The sequence below is a fragment of the Betta splendens genome, chromosome 7 (assembly GCF_900634795.4).
Source record: "Betta splendens chromosome 7, fBetSpl5.4, whole genome shotgun sequence".
Lineage (NCBI taxonomy): Eukaryota > Metazoa > Chordata > Actinopteri > Anabantiformes > Osphronemidae > Betta > Betta splendens.
In genome coordinates, this window is record NC_040887.2 from 10,051,774 (window position 1) to 10,069,313 (window position 17,540).

Genomic DNA, 17,540 nt, shown 5'->3' on the forward strand with positions numbered 1-17,540 from the left:
TTTAAAGTCAGTAATAAAGTAAGAACTGAACTTGTCTTTTACAGGTATGTTAAAGATCAATAACCTCCCACGCTTTGCATGTAACTGTCACGATTATCCTACAGACAAAAACTTCCCTGTTTTCAATCATTCCTCGCACAAAATACTTCCATATTCATTTTCCTCCAGCGGATTATGTTTGTGGAACTCCGCCACTGCGGCGGTTGCAACAGGCTCTCAGCCCTCTCATGTACCAACACACACAAACTGCTGCAAAGCATCCACGCAGCTGTACTTTCCAGTCCTAAGAGGTGTCATAGACCAGACGGAGCTGAGGATGACTGTAAGACTGTGAATCATTTGGCGTCAGAGCAGTTACCTGTTCTTGACAGGAAGGTACTGTAACACAATATTAACACATCATCCAAGTGGTACTTTCACTGGGATGATGTGTTGACTTAGATGTAAGTTGACTTACATTAATTCATGGAATTGATTGAACTTCATAAATTTCACATTAACTGAGTCAGCTGGGACTGACAAAGCTTAGATTTTTAACCAAAACCCATTTATATATTAGGGTGAGACACCCAATCATTCAGGCAAGACTGTCTAGAAGCTGAGTCATGCCAGCCGGGCTTTATCCTTGTTAGCTTGTACTAACATGAGGTTACAAAATGTTTAAGCATGTTGTTTTCTGCATTTGGGCCATGTATTTTGTGTATCCTCTGAACATTAGATGTACCATTTATTATTAATATAAAATACTTTTCAGTGCAGGTTGTGTGGATGTTCCATTGCTCTGTAATAGCCTATGTAGCCGCATATTCTCTGGGCTAGTCATCATGTAAATAATGGATTATAAGAATTTCCCAAACAGGGTGACACTGATGACATCACTATTGTGGGAGGAATGTTAATCTTAACTGTCCAAAAAAGTTAGAGATAACTACCATAATTTCCGGACTATAGGGGGCATCTGAATTTAAGCTGCACCCATCACATTTTAATTTATGAAAAGATTTTTTTCATATTACACACAGAAAGATTTTTCTAACTTCTAATTAAATACAGTAAAGTTTTTTTTACAAGCATTGCATTTAACACTGCTGGTTAAAGTAAAATACTGTAGAAATTACAGCAGTGTACCACAAAAGTCATTGATCACTAACTACCGCTGCCTTCTGCACATTAAAACCACTAAAGTCGTCCTCTTCAGTGTCAGAATTGAACAGCATCGCAATTACTTTGTCACACGTTCTCTGACCCTCTTTTGCTGTTTCGAGGGAGCTGCTGGATGGTAGACTGGTAGATTGTCAGCTGCTTAATACAGGGTTACAGTTACAAACTAACTTGTTATTTTAGGATTTTTATTTAAAATCAATCCAAGTACAGTAAATGCCATTATAACTGTGTGTTTGTTGATGCTGTTTGTGTGTTGTCTGCACAGATTGACTCTCTCTGTTCCCCTGGTCAGCACATTTAAAGTAAACTGAACTCCTCTGACCTTCTGTCTCTTCAGGGTCATAGTTCATCTGAAGAACTAAATAAAGTCAGAGAGTTCAGCAAGGACCTAAATAAGAAAATAAAGTCATATAAATTTATAGCGACAGTTTAGGTGGAAGTGTATGAGTCAGCCAGGATGTTTAAGCGCGTGGGGGTGTGATTGAGAGGGTAGGCGGGGTTAATATTTTGTGTGTGTGTGTTATCTTCCCTGTTGACTGCTGTAGTAAATAGGGTGAGCTCCTCTGCCTCTGTCACATTCTCTGTGTCTCTGTCTGTTAGATTAATTTAGGATTAGGACTGAGGAGTGAGTTGGGTCTAAAACTGGGATTAATATTCATCGTCTGTCCAGAGATATGAATTAGTTCTTGGACTAAAACTCAAAGGGGCTGCTTTCCCTCCTTAGACATGGAAGTCTGCATGGCAGGTAAATAATGTCTATGATCCTCTGACATGAAGGCACAGTAATACTTTCTATCTTGGCTGAACTGAGAGTGTGATGCTGATTTCTAGAAACACTTCACATCACTGCATTTGTTAGTGCAGTTTTTTATTTATTCTCTGTAAAAGCTAAAGGTTTGCTGAAGTAAAGTTCTGCTTTAACTAATATTAACATTCATTTCTATATAATTAGAATAATATAATTTATTCGTACTAAGTGTATTATGTGTATTAGGTGGTTTTCTGGATTTTTAAGTGACTTGGACCAAAAACCTTTTTTTGTTCAGTCAACAGCTGAAAACCTTAAAGGCAGAATGAAAATATACTGTTAGACATCATCCCATTAGAGGCTCTGTAACGCCCTCATGTTTGCTATTTTTAAATTATTTTTCTGTCTGTATGAGTGGGCTGTAAAGGTATTTGGAATGAACTCGGTTCAGATTTGCATTCAGCTGAAGTTCTGACTTACTTTGAATAACTTCCTCCTTTTTTGGTCTTGTTCATCGGCTTCCTGTCTGTCTCTCTTTCTCCTGCCCTGAAGCTATGGATAGGAAGGCTGGTTGCGTCACAGTCCAGCCAGTGTTGCCTGAGACAGCAGTCAGTACACTTGACTTTGTTAGAGCAGAGGGAGACCAGCTGCCGGTGAGTGGTGCTTTACTTTTGCAGTAGTATTGATCGCTCCGAACTGAACCACGTTAAGCAGGTTCTTTGGGTGTAAGAGGATTCAGTGGGTTTTCAGCTTGTTTATTTCTGTGGGTATACTGTGACAGTGGCATGTGTCATTTGGGTGTAAATATGTGCTGGGGTAGAGGTCACTGGTGTTTTAGCAGATGTACACCTGAAAACATTCAAAGAACATTTCAATCTGCTTCGCTTTTGCTTAAGTATCCACATAGGGAAAAAGCTTTTGAAAATTGAGGAGGTAATATTTTCTTGGGCAAACATCAGTGCATGTTGAAACATAACTTTTGCTGGAATGCATAGACTACCTCCACTAAAAAGGAGTTACAGTATTTTCCAGGAAATATTGTTTGTTCCTCTGAGTTACTGATATTTTTAGTGGTGAATGCTTAAACCTGGAGGTGTTAGAGCTGTTAGATCTGCCATTGGGCATCTGATTGAAAAGGTTGGTGTAGTATGTGATAAGAGGGGGAAGAGATAACGTTGTGACAGGGGTTGTACTGTAAATAGATGCACCGTTAAGCCAACTATTCACCTGAGTTAATGAGTAGTTAAGAGTCAACATACCTGGCAAAGGCCCAGAGGCCGAATGACAAGAATCTTAACATGTCTGTTGATATCAAACTACACAAGATTATTGCAAAGAAACTGCCAGAAAAAGATGCTAAACCACTACATGATTATAGAGAGATGGAAAACGGTTATTATAAGTGGGAAGGAGAGATGATAAATGACAACATGACAGCAATGACCCTGAAAATATCTTTAAATAAGAAGAAGTGAAAGTGATGACACTGAATGAGGGCGTTTTTTATGGATTTTACACAGTGGTCTGTTTCTTTAAATGTGCCTATGAGTGCATTTCATTTTATTAAAAAATTAACAAGAAGATCAAAACAAGATGCCAATTCACAGCCAACGGAGAACAAAGCCTCTAAAGAGACTTAGACTGACTATAACGAGGTGACAGATTACAATAAAGAGTCCAAATAGAGATACTAAGCCAATAAACTCCAATTTCAAAGTGATAAAGGTTCTATAATGTAGACTACAGGAGTTGGAAAACCTTTACTACTCTGTGCTTGATGACCCCCTTTACTGAAAGCCTGTCTGTGGTTGTCTCGCACTGTGAATCTGAAAGTGACGTCACCGTGTAGTGACCGAAAATCGCTCAACTTCTGAGAAAAACAAACACGTCTTTGCAGCGATGTGTCACCACAAAGAGGAGGGCGACATTATGAAATCCTGTGCACGGCTTCAGTCTGCACTGTGTCCGAGCTGCCCGGTGATACCAAACAAGCAAGTCGCAAAAAGTGGTCTGGAATCCATAAATTAATCTCATGCACACAATGTATTTCCAGTTCATCACAACAGGAAGGTAAATCAAGTTGAAGACATCTGGGAAGGCACCATAAATGTTTTCAGGAGGTCTAATCTTCAGAAGGCAAACAGCTCATAACTTACCTCACCTTTGTCATGTCAAATGGAAAATTGTGAAACTCACATAGTTTATTAGTATGTGTGACAATGCTAGAGGTGTTATGACATCACTTTTTTGACATCTGCTCAGGAATCATCACAGAATCTTTTTTTTTTATGTCACACACACACGCACGCTCGCACACAGTACGTACACACACACACCGAACAAGTGCCTCTGTTTGAGTGAATCCATGTGTGAGGTGTTGGGATTGTACCATACCAGAGCGAGGGACACTTGTTAATGGGGAACAGGCGCCTTGTTACACAGAGGCAGTGAAGGAGCCGGGCCCTGGCTTTCCTCCCGCGTCTCCTCTCCTGGCCAGAGGACAGGCGGCGGCGCAAGAAAGCCGCTTCCATGCCACTCCTCAACAGATGCATTGTTTATTTATTGAAAAAAATAAATCACGCTGCCCTGGCTGCGCCTTTGATCTCCTGCAGCCTCAGTGCTCACAGCGTTGCTTTCAGTCTCACCTACTGGGCCCAGCAAATGGCAATACTGTGCAATAATTGAACTGGGACTTATGAAAAAGACGAAAGGAAAGGGCGACGGACTGTAACATTTGACCGGCGGTGCCTCCGGCCTGGCTGGCAACCAAGGCTGATGCAGTAGTTAGTATTGTAGTATAATATAATTGCAATTAAACCCCAAACAGAATGAGCAGCTTTGTGCAGGATGCCTAGGATGAAAGAATCATGTAATGCTAAAAAGTAAGGCTAAAGTCTAGGAAAAATAAATAAAACTTTTTTTATTAGCTTTATTTTTATTGCTTTGTCTTTAGTAGGGGGGTTTGTGCTGACAAGACCAAATGTTTTACCACTTAATGTATTTTTGGTCTCAAATCAGATCAGGGTTGAAACCCCGTAAAAAGCACATCCATCAACAACAGTTATTTTATTTGCGGTCGACATGGTTCAGTGCCCGTGTGTAATATGTTCTACTTATGTAGGTCAACAGTGGGTGCACTGGTGTGTTTGATTGTGAAAATGAGACGCTGCTTGTCCCAGTCATAGATTATGATCCACTGGTGATGTGTACATGTGTCTGACTTCAGATTACCGGTGATTAGTTGAGGTCTTGTAGACGTATGAGTCGTCCTCCCCGAGCCCGTTTGGGTGTTCGACTGACTTCATCGCGCTCATTCTCTTTAAACAAGACTGTGCACGACTTTGCTGCTAACCGGTGATTTGCATGCGTGGGTGTGTTTATTGGGATACGCTGCAGCGTTTTCTTTTGTACTCGCTGGAAACCATGGGGAAAATGTCAGGTTCTTCACGTTCTTCAGCGAAACAACAATGACGGGTCGGCCTAAAGCTGCCGCCAGGACGTCACGACTGACAAGGAACCGTGTAAATGCTAACGTAATTTACAGCTGACAGGACTCTGGTCCAGTTGCTACATCACAGATGTTTTGCATGTTACAACATGCTGGTGATGCAAGTGATGGAAAGCACCAAAGTCCTTGTCCTGTGCGATTAAACACACTGTATCGAATCGGGATGTCATTCGAAGGCTAAAATGCATTGAGAACCTTTAGTGTTGGACAGAAAGTTGGACCCAGACAATACAGTTTGTGCTCGGCGTAACCAAACATTACTGTCCATTGTCCCTGATATGGAGCTGTTGTGTTTTGTGTTGATTCAGGTTGACTTTGATTTCATAGTTTCTATAGTGTGTGTTTGTGTGTGGAGGTTAATGATGACTGCTTGGAACAATAACAGGGGCTTTAGTGCGCTCTGTGGGTGTGGGCACCACCATGACAAACAGCTGTGTGCTTCTGTGTGTGTTGTTGTAGAACAGTACAACTCTGATTTTCCACTTTTCATAATGTGGAAAAAAGGAGATATTGCTGATGTCATCGTAGGTGCTGCACATTACCCACTACCTCCTAAAGCCCAACTCACTATACCCCATCATGCCTCACAACACAACAGCAGACCATTGCTACTTATCATTCACTTCTTGACTTCTTTGAGTTTGAGTTCTATTTTTAATCTAGTTCCTAGTGTTTATCAGGAGCATTCATTATTTTATACTGGTCGGTCTTTATAGATCATGTATTTTACTTGCTAAAGACAAGAATGCAAATGTTTATTGATGTCAGTGTGTCCCAGACTTGAGTGATTGTTAAAAGCCAAGCATTTGCAATTGAATATTGAGTCCTATTCTCTTTGACCTACTTTAATTTAGTGTTAGTCTGTTCCACAACTTTTGCTCAAAAGTCGCTCTCTTCTACGTTGTGTATCAGATCCAGATGTAAATACCAGGAAATAACAGATTAAATCTTGATCAGCTCTTTGATTTCAACCCTAAATGTTTCAGCCTACAGCTAAAATAAGATGTGGTAGATTCTACAATGTGTTTTGCACAATTAGAAGCAGTCGAACCACTGCCAGTGACTTTATTGCTGGAGTATTAGCACTAGTTCCATTGACAACAAATGATCTCACATTCTCAGTTGGAGAGGAGCAGTAACCATAAACCATCCATGGCGAGCTAGTGTTACAGTAGCTTACAGTATATTTTATATGCAGTAGCTTTTCTTTGCTAAATGATATATACAGACTCCTGCCCCCTGCTCAGAAACTCAGTTTCTCTTCACACAGGTGCAGAACATTTGTTGTTTGTTGGCTGCAGTTTGTGTTCTTTTTGGTTCAGACAAAGGTGATGTCGGCCTTTTGTCAAGGCTAGTTTCCAGGTGTTTAAATAGCAGCATGGACTGTCTACCCTGAAATGAATAGGTCCAATATATTTTCAGCTCTATAACATGATAAAATATCTTTAAGGTGATGAAAGTCCAATCCAGTAGAGTCTAACTAAACCAAGTATGAGAACCAAGCAGCTCACTTGTTGGTTTCAGCCTTGTGATGGATAGAGTCTGTATCTGTAATTTATCCATGGTCTTACCCTCAATGCATCATATAATTTTATACAGAAAGGATCATTACCCGTGGATTTCCAAGCTTGAAAGGTTGTGGTTAGGCATCCTAGTGCAGAGTAGTAGAGAGTACAATGTGGTGGGTAGATTGCAGCCAAAATGAACTGCAGCGTTGTTGTTTTAAAGCCACAAGCTTATCCTTTTTATAAATCACTTTTGAGATGTTTATAACCAAAACTTAGTAAAACTTAGGAAGTATTTAACCTTTTTGCCGTTTCTGCTGGAATTAGATTAATCCAACGCTGTAAATAGGAGCTGTAATGCTTTCAAGTTGCTTACCTGTTTAAGATGTTTAAGAGACTTACCCTGATACACCTTTGAAACAAAAATTACAGCTGAACAACTGATTGAGTTGCCTCTGGGTGTGTTTGTAAGAGAATGTGAGTGTATGTGTGTGTGTGTGTGTGTATGTGGTTGCCTTGTTTGCAGGATGTGTGAAAGGAAGGGTCTGTAAACAGGCGCCACGTGGGACTAGTGCTGTGTGTGTGTGTGTGTGTGTGTGTGTGTGTGTGTGTGTGTGTGTGTGTGTGTGTGCGTGTGTGTGTGTGTGTGCGCGCGTGTGTGTGTGTGTGCGCGTGTGTGTGTGTGTGTGTGCATGCGTGCGTGTTCTCAGCTGTTGAGGAGGGAAATGAAGGTGTGTGGGATCCTCTACCTGTGCTTGCGTGTTTCCTGGCTGCTCGTTCTTCACACGCAACACGTTACTCATGTTGTCTTGCACAAATCTGTACTCTTGCGCGATAAGGTACGCGTGACTCAGCAATCTTTATTTTACAGTCAGACACATTTCAGATCCAGAAAAGTTTGGCTTATAGATCAGACCTAAGTATCAATCATATGTCTCAACCGATAGGAATGTTGGGAATTGGAAAAACAAACTTTGCAGCACATATCTTGAGTTGAAGCACAGATCTCTTTATATATCCTCATGTATCAGCTCTGAGCCTCAGATTACAGGCTTATGGTTTCTTTCCGTGCCTTGGTTCATTTAAATAGTCTTTTCTTAATCATAGTTTCAGTGTGGGTGGTTTAACTAGACTGCTGTTTAAATACGGCATCTTCTTTGCCCGTCCGTCTGTCTCCACACCTCATGTAGAATATAACACCTCCGTGTGACGGGACATTTGACTGCACTGCATGGAAACGTGTGCGCATGCACTGGCGTTGACGTCACCCCAACCCTTGGAAAATTAGACTCCGCTGTAACGGACGCCTGCGACTTGTTCGCATCTGCCTTGAAGCTCTTTGGGGAAGTTCAGTTCAGTGATTTTGACGCAGGTGAGACTCATCATTCCTCCTCAGCCTGTTGAACGTCATCGACTCCAGAGTCGAATTATGGTTTACTGGCAACTTTTGCTCTCGCACCAGAGATTCATAGCGAAATAGATGCAAAACATCTATGGCTCAATTTTGTGTTTAGCCATTCTGGATAAATTAGCAAATTAGCAACTAGCCATGTCTGGTTTCCCACTCAGCAAAACAAAATATTACTACGTCTATTTGTCTTGTTTTTCGTAAAATAGTCTTATAATACTTGAAATAAGACACATTTGCTAAACAAGTAACTTTGCTTGAGATTAAAACGGGTTGTTTTAAGACAAAACATTTGGTCTTAAAAAAAAAAAAATCTTATCAAGCCAATTTTCTCAATTTTCAATTATGTTCTGTTGGCAGAAGTTTTTTACCTTAAGTAAAGTTTACTAAGTAAACTCTGCAGAGCTGCTAGTTAGACCTAAGACCAGTTTACACTCTCCTATATACACATGTACATGGATGCTACAGTATCCATTATCTACTAGTCAGTTATATATCATTTCTAACATCATATCCTGAGAATGTGCTCCTTTGGTTTCACGGTTTTACTGTACGTTGAGCTTTTTGTCTCGATGCTGCTATGCCCCGTTGGCTTCATGTCTTGTTGTTGGCGTTCGGTTTTGTAGCTGGCGTCATGTTTTGTAGTACACACGTGTGGAATGTGCTGAGAAAAGCTGAGAAAACTGTCAGTTAATAAAACTTGCTGGATGGACCTAGCTGCTTGCTTCAGCTAGAAATAGCATCACCCCGATGGTGGATAGTCATACAGTGCTGACAGTAAACACTTTTATTGTGGCGTCACTGTGGCCTTATGAAAACTAGCTCTGACACTAACTCTAATGCATTTATACTAAGGGCAGTGTGTCATGTGTGAGGGGAGGCAACCGTCCTATTTTGCTCAGCCTCACAACAGACACACACACACAGACTTGTCTCCTTCCATTTAAAACGCGTCTTTGCTCGGGTGTAGTGATCCTGTGTGGATGAATGTGAGGAAGGGAGGGGTTGGTGCTGGCGGTGGCAGAGGACTGGGAAGAGAGCGGATGAGCGGTAGGAGAGGAGACCCTGGCTGGCAGAGCGGGGCTGTTTAATCTCTGCAAGAGCGTCAGATGGCCGTGACACAACACAGGCACCAATTAGGCAGCGAGATTAGGCGGCTTTGTTCTTCTAAAAAGCTTCTGGATGAACATTTTTTTCCCGTCCTTCCTGGGCTTTATGCCGTTAGTGGGACTCCTCGCCCTCCCCTAGCGTTATCCCTTCCTCCTTCGCTCCCTTCCTCACCCCCTCTGTCTGCGTGACCCAGTCGTTGCAATCTGTGATTATACCTGGCTAGACTTTAAGAGAAGTGGATTAATAAGGCAGCTCCGGGCGCGTGGCTCGATAGTGGCACGCTGCAGAGCGACGAGCTGCAGGACTGGATGGTTACTGGGGTCCCGGGCGCCCGCTGGCATGGATGTGAAGCCGCCTTCCACAGATTCCTGCACACGGCCGCACAACATGACGGTAGAGTACCAGGGGTGGGGCAGAACGGGCTTGTTGTATTCAAATCCGAGCCACTTCACTGCTCTTGAACTCGTTTAGATGCGGTACGGCGTTTTTATGTGTAGAAACAACACTGTGTAGTTATAGGGAGATGATGGCGCCTAACTCTATATATATCCGTGGTTTTGTGTTGACATGAACACTGGTGAGCCCAGTTTAGGCACCAACCCCTGCTGTGAATAAGAACACATATCCACACACACATGCACTGACACACTGCTGCTTATAAGCACATTGGAAACAATCACGGGAAGTACATTAGCAGGACTTCCATTGTATCTCCGCATACATCCTCACTTCCTGGGGCGGGTGTGGTTGAGGGCAGGCGGGGATGCGGGGCGAAGTGAAGAGATGCAGAAGATCTCCCCGCTGCTTTCCCAGATCACTGCCGGACATGAAGTAGAGGCGCGTTGAGGGGGGTAGTCGGATCTGTCTGGCCCAGGACAGAAAGAGTCTTAATCCTGCAGCCTTCTGCCGCCTGACAGAGCTGTTGGAGCTGTGCGACCTGGAAGTCATGTGCTGCTGACCTGTGCTCGGTCTCCTTGTGTTAGATCTCAGGATAAAACATGGATTACATAAGGGTAAGCTGGTCCCATACCAGTACACAAAGTGAAAAACCCAGCCTTAAGTCAATTAGCGCTCCTGCCCAAAGGAGGGACAGATGGTGGGAGTCACCAGGAAGACTCGTGGCAGCGATGTGTTTTAAATGTGTCTCTTTCATTTGGACTTTGGACCAAGCTCTTCAAATCTGTGTAATGCAGGTCTTTGATCTGTTTGGGCCTTATGGTGTTCTAACTCTCTCCCCCTCTCTGTAACTGCCTCTGTAGGTTTGCCACCATCCAGACTGCCAAGATCTGAATAACAAGAGCCCTCTTCACCTGTGTGAGTCATGCGACTCGCGTTCCCACTCAGAGAACCCAGAGAACATGCTCTTTGACCGGCATCCGCGATTCGACTTACAACCTCAAGGTAGACTTTCATCCTCTTACACTGACGCCAGGTCTACTGTACATAGTAAAACAAATAGTTTGAAAAATAATTTGTATTTATAAATTGTGCAAACTGACCTTGACTTGACCTTAAAGATTATTACCACTGAAGTGATTGCTGTGTGTTCTTAACCCTCAGCCTCCATCCTGGCTCGGAACGTGTCCACACGCTCCTGTCCCCCACGTACCAGCCCCCAATCTGACCTAGAGGAAGAGGACGAGGGGAGCACTGAGCGTGGGTCAGTAGCCTTCCTGTGTGTCACGCTGTTCTTCATGTTTATGTTTTCCTGCCTTCCAGTGGAACTGTCCACAGTGTAGGAGACGTTACAATCATGAAATGTGTCAGCGACAGAAATTTGGATATTATCAAGCAGCTTTTTATTTAACGGATTCTTCTGAAGTTATATAGTAAAGCTGTCACTGTTGTGGGTAACTGTTTCACAGGGAGCGTAAAACGGGGGGGCTGAAGCTGGTTAAGAAGAAGCCACGGAGGCACACTGATGTGAGTATGAGCAGCAGACATTTTGGGCTGAAGACTGTAAAATAAAAGAAATCAAGTTTCCCCCATGAGACCGAGGTCAGATTTCTTTTCCTGGAATCATAGGAGGCAGTCACCTTAAATCTCCTTAAATGAAAAAATATTATTGTCGGCCCCTGCCTGTTTGTCTGGGTGCTTGTGTGGTGAGAAGGAGCCCCCATGTGGACCTCCTGGGAGCACTCATGCAGCATGACCTCAGCCTGTGGGAGCTAACGGTGCATCCCCTCCTCTTGCAGGACCCCAGTAAGGAGTGCTTCAGCCTCAAGTTTGACCTCAATGTGGACATAAACACAGAAATTGTACCTGCTATGAAAAAGAAAACACTGAGGTAGGAGGAAAAAAGGGCAATGGCCACAGAATGTTTCACCCACTACCAGCAGCTTCTCTATACACTTGTAATTTCTCTGCAATTTAGAGAGATTCTAGCGCCTGTGTTTGAGAGGAACAGGATTGAGCTGTCCCGGGTCGACCTGTTCCTGGATCAGTCCAACACTCCCCTGTCCCTCGAGTTCGAAGCCTACCGTTTTGGCGGACACTACCTCAAGGTCAAAGGTAAAATCACTCGCACACAGAAGGAAAGAACAGTTTGGGAATGGCTCTCACCTTAAGACAGACAAGCAGGTCTGCACAGGCCGAACCGAACAATGGGCCACAGAGCGCCTGACTGAACATCAGACACAGGTTCCAGCAAAGTATTTTACAACAAATTTAATATTGCTTGTAACTACAGCTGTAGTGATAAAATCAGAAGTTGGTTGGGGTGGTTTAGCTGTGAAGTTTAAAAGGGAGCACACAAATATTCACGCAGACGTCTGAAAACAAATGAAACAACAGCAGACCAGCCCATGAGGAGACAATTAAAGTGGCCAAAACCTATTTTAAAATGTGTAAACATATGTATGTATGAAGGTAACGACTAAAAAAATAATGTATGGCTCTGTTGTTTTTTTTTTTTTGTTGGTGAACAAAGATTGACCAGCAAACGTTCAGCGGAACAATAAAGTCCCCAGCGTTAGCGTAGCATTCCCCAGTAGGTGTTCACAGACGTGGTACGTTAGCGGCATTGTGCCATTCTTGTCTGCGGCGTTGAGCAGTCGCTGAGTAGCACAGATGGCGTTGGCCAGTTTCCTTTTACGCATGTCTGTGACTGGGAGGACAAAGGAAATAAATGAGAATCACATCAGACCCACGAGTGAACAGTGTTACTCATATAGGCAATATTGTTCATATAACATTCACGTGAAGCTTATTAGTGCGTCAGTAGCGACAACAACAAACTGACTCTGCCCTCTGATTGTTTTCCTCACTGGAAAATGAGACGGATGCTCGTTCTTGGCAGCTGCAGTTTCTGTATTAATGACCTATGAAATATGTCCCAATATCCTGCATATCCAGTATTATGACTAATTGCTCTTAGAAACTAGAAGAGCAAGCACCACACAGGCCGACCCTGTGGGGCTCACCCCGGATGTACTGTTTAGAGGCCACAAATAGTTACTTAACAATTTGTCCTTTTCCTCTTTCATGTAGCAAAACCAGGAGATGAGCTAAAGGTGGAGCAGGGTGTGAAGGACTCCAGGTCACTCAGCCTGCCCAACATGAAGCCCTCTGGGAACCAGAGTCCCTACATCGTGACACCGTGCAGCGAGCGGGTGGAGCATGGATCCCTGGGACGCAAAGAGAGCATAGATCTGCTGGTGAGCTACTGGTTGAGCAACACAGCTGTGTGATTTACAGTAATTATATATCTGTATATGTGACAGTTCAGCTCACCAACACATGAAACCTCCCTCCAGACGCAAACCAAAACACGCCGCCCCTTTGAACCACACACTGCAGACACACACGCCCTGTGACTATGGTGTTTTGCCACACCCTTCACTGGTTTATTCAGCTTCTCCTCCTCATCCTCCAGCTCTGCGGTGCCTTGGGCCGGCGTAATCTCATCATGACCTCATTGTCTGCCGTTACCTTTATCTGCATTGCACAAACCTGGGAATGTTCTTCTGAATTTTTTGTTTCACCTCCCTGTGTTGTCGCACGCATCATGCGCACGGTCGATGCAGCGACGCCTTTGAATCGGATGATGATGGGTTCACTCAGTAATGCGCTGTTGTGTGCCTGCTTAGCTATCGATGGGACACATAGAGAAACAGAAGAGGCATTTTTGTAGTTTATACACTGGCTTGTGCCAATTAGCAGCAGACGTGTAACTTTTACATCTGTAATTCATTTTATAGATTACTGCATAGGTTCTCTCCAGAAACTGGTTCCTTGATAGTGGCATATTTTCAGTACAGTCAACTTTTGCATTGTCACTTATATGATCTGATGCCAGGTGTTTTACACTTGACTCATTTTAATGTCGTCATGGGTTTGCCCTTAAGTAACACAAGCATGTGCATGTAGTCACCAGGCAGTGATGGCAGCGCTCCTCAGCGCGGCTGTATTAGTGCTAATCTCTCTGTCTGTGTGAGATAAACTACGGGCTTCACAGTTCCTGTCATGTTGTGGAACAGTCAACAGCTTTCGGTGTGAACTCGGGCCGTGGCTACCTGTCTCTTTGCATGCTGCCTGATTGGTAAACATCTTTAAGGCAAGTTGAGGCTGACACAGGTGAGTTTGATTATGCCTCCGTGCGCACTCTGTATACAGACCTAATGGCGTCATCATCGCTTAAGGGAGGGAAACAAGTAGAGGCTCAGCTGAATCTTTTAACGCCATCTGTGGTGGTTAGTGACTAAGTGTAGTCATCAAGCAGAGACATAAACAGTGGAGGTTGCTGAGGAAAGCTGAGTTCTAGTCATTCCCTCTCTGACTTCCTGCTTCTGTGTTGGAACTGTTGCTTGTGCGGGGAAACGTCACTTCCAACAATTACATGTTTTATAGGCATTTTGCCAAAGAATTACAAGAAAGTATCGTGACAGGTAACGATAGATGACTGACAGTTAAACTGACAGAAACCAAGAAGTCAGTTTATTGAATGAAATAACAGTAAGATCGTTGATAAAAACAACTCTAGCTTAGTCCTCTGGGGGGCAATAATGTGCAGCCCATGACTGTACTCAGCACTAATGATGTCTGACGGACACATTGCTGTCTCAATATCTTGGGACTTATTGTTTTTAAATACAGAAGTTATAAATTGTTCCATTTGTTTAAATTGTTACAGAACTTTTTTAAAAGTTTTTTTTTTAAATCAGCATCTAAAATATGATTATTTGCAGCTTTTTTAATATTTAGGGGACAGCTCTTTGATGCGTACTGTAGGCGTTTGTGTTTCTGTAGCAGCAGCTGTCACACTAGTAGGTGTGCATGTCTGCTATTTATGCAATCAAGAGATTTGATGAAAGAAATACATATCACAGGTATCACAGTAACTTGCGCCAGGCTACAGAGAACAGGCAGCCAAACCTGGTCTTATTTGTTTTTAATATAGTTCCACATTATTATTGCACGTTCGTTACATTTAATAGTGTCTGGCAGCTCTGTGATTGGCTGCAGAGAGCTTGATTATCAGGACAGATTATTGCCTGATAGGAAGCTCTGCATTCCAACCCCGCTGATAGATCCCATAAAACTCCACCACCTGTCTTTCCCTTGTACTTATTGCAACACAAATGAAACATCCCCTTAGCACATGGACAGTATATCACATCATCTCTGAAACGTACAGTAAGACATGCTGACTTAACTTCCAGCTAACAGCAAACTTCATCAAATTACACAATTGGTTTTTCTGCTTTATCGGTCCGCAGACTGTTCTCCTTCTTTTTACTGGGAATAGAAAGTTAAATGACGTTTTACAATCTTTATAGCCATAAAGATATCTCTGTGGGACCTTGTGATTTGCAGGAATACCATCCAGTACATTGATCCCAACTTCCTGTTTGTTTGCCCTGGTTATATTATGTAACCTCAGTAACCCAAGGAAAAAAAAGACTAAAGTGACAGGCTAATTCACGATCCTGACTGTTAAATACATAAACCCCAGGCAGGATAATGTAGTTGATGTAGCGACTGTAAAAACTCGAGTGTCTAGGATCAGATCACTTGGATCGTTTTGCTTTTCCCAGGGAGTACATGTCGTGTAATGGATCCAGCATCTGTGTGTCAGTGCCCCCAAAATACAGACTCTCATCACATCTGGGAAACTTTTACATACTGGAGGCAGACCACAATATTTCTGCCCAGCTGTGTGAAAGGCTCTTCTTTGAAAGTTTTTTTTTTAATAGCAATAATGTCAAGCTGTCTTTTGTTCTAGGCATTAAAATATAAAAAATGTAACTCAGAAAACATAGATAACAAAGATAAGGAATTGAGGGTGCTGTTAATGCTTTAATATAGTAATCAATTAATAAATCACAAAGCAACCAAAGAATCTTTGGACTCAGACACGCATAAAGGAAAATCAACATTAGTTAACAGGAGACAGATGTTATATAATACACTCGACTCATTTCTGAAAACTGAGCTGACAGACACGACAAAAAACCTTCAGAACATAAGAAACATGGTGACACAATGAGCATTTCTCCCACTGAGAGAGTAAAGGGAGTGGCGGCTGAAGCCAGGATACAGTAACAACTTAACGATATTGTATTCATTCGTCTGCTGTCAGCTCATACAGTGCAGTCTGTCTGCTCCGTTTAGGATGGAGGAAGCCGTGCATTTGTTTATTTCCCTCTTTGTGAAACGGTGTCATGCATTCTTACCTTCTGCATTACCAACAGTGCGTCACTTCAGGAACCGGATGAAAACAGGTTTCTATAGACGATGTGTTTATTTGGGCAACAGAAACCCCACAACTGGGAAACTCTGTATGCGTGCATGACAAAGTCATTTGTCCTTAACTTGTTTTGGAAGCTCAAATCGGAATTGTATTTTTTTTTTGCCTTTGTGCAAGTGCAAAATTAAATAAACACGTTGATAAGTATCATTTTTAGATGTGGTTTACACCAGTTGGCAGCATCATTAATATTAATGACCCATTTCATCCAGCCGCTGAGTGTTGACTGTCTGCAGACTTTGTCCTGCACATGCACAAATGTGCAAAAAAACACTGCTATGATATTGTAAACTGTTACATACAGTACAGTTTCAATGTGGGTGAAATGAGCCTGTTCTGTGTGAAACATGAGGTTCAGGAGGTTCTTCCGTTTCTATGGTGTGGGAGGAGCCGTGATCTGAACACTCTGTATGTGTGTGAAGTAAAGCACTTCCCTCTGTTGTCTAATGGGTGGAGGTAACTTATGGTTGTCACTTGTGTGACTGTTGGCCTGCAGCACACACTGCTACTCCAAGCAGAACTAGTTGGACTCTGCACTTCTGCTAATTTGCTTCAAATGGAGCCCCGTCGTTTGGAGTTTTCGATCTCCAGAGTTGTTTTTAGCTGAAGTTTGTGTTTCTGTGGGAAATGGTTCGTTTCGGTCGCCTCTCATCCTGGCACAGCTGGGACCTGCTGCAAGTGTCAGAGGTTCAGGAGTCACTTCCTACTGACATGAACCCAGAACCAGCCAACTATCAGGTGAGAGGTTTGCTTAAACATCTGGGTGCAAAGTTGTCTGTAGTGCAGTCACATGTATTCTGCTTGTGGTGTCAGTCCCTCCTTTGAGCTCTGCAACATTTGACATTTTTATTTTCCAGAGTTCATGATTTGTATAATGTTGCTGCTAACATCTACAGCACTGTTACTTGCCTCTTCTGTATAAGAGGGGCAATCAGTAAAACAACTCATGATTACACAGTCTATCAATCAATCACATTGACAAACAGCAACTCAACTTTTTTTTTCTTTCTGACAAGTTAATTGCAGTAATAACCTATGATAAAGTAAGCAGCATTTTTCAGTATGTGACATTTTTACATTAATACAGATTTAACAGTGAAAAAAGAAGAATCATTTCTCAGTTTTTTCATGTGTCTTAAAACGGTCACATGCTCACACGGAAATACTCTCACTTACTACGGGATGGAGAGGCAAATTCCACGGTGACCGGTAGAGGTTAAGGTCCTTAATGTTCCACCTTTTATTTACCCTATTATTTGAATTCAAGGAATATTTTTTTCACAGATGACACAATTGATGCACAGAAATACCATTTTTATTTTTTCTTTCCACATCCTGACAGGAAAATG

General features: G+C 42.6%; 1 protein-coding gene across 5 annotated transcripts in view; it reads left to right on the forward strand.

The window, feature by feature from the left end:
- Positions 1 to 17,540, forward strand: part of plekhg5b (pleckstrin homology domain containing, family G (with RhoGef domain) member 5b) — a 45,292-nt gene that overhangs the window by 17,050 nt on the left and 10,702 nt on the right. For 2 of the 5 annotated variants that reach the window (XM_029156642.3, XM_055510178.1), the window contains exons 3-8: positions 10,703 to 10,844; positions 11,004 to 11,103; positions 11,309 to 11,366; positions 11,639 to 11,730; positions 11,818 to 11,954; positions 12,933 to 13,099. In XM_029156642.3, the coding sequence (XP_029012475.1) occupies positions 10,703 to 10,844; positions 11,004 to 11,103; positions 11,309 to 11,366; positions 11,639 to 11,730; positions 11,818 to 11,954; positions 12,933 to 13,099 (696 nt within the window). Of the gene's footprint in view, positions 1 to 1,714; positions 1,910 to 2,464; positions 2,566 to 9,355; positions 9,837 to 10,702; positions 10,845 to 11,003; positions 11,104 to 11,308; positions 11,367 to 11,638; positions 11,731 to 11,817; positions 11,955 to 12,932; positions 13,100 to 17,540 lie in introns of those variants that run through there. The other 3 variants (XM_029156644.3, XM_029156646.3, XM_055510179.1) reach the window with 3 other exon arrangements.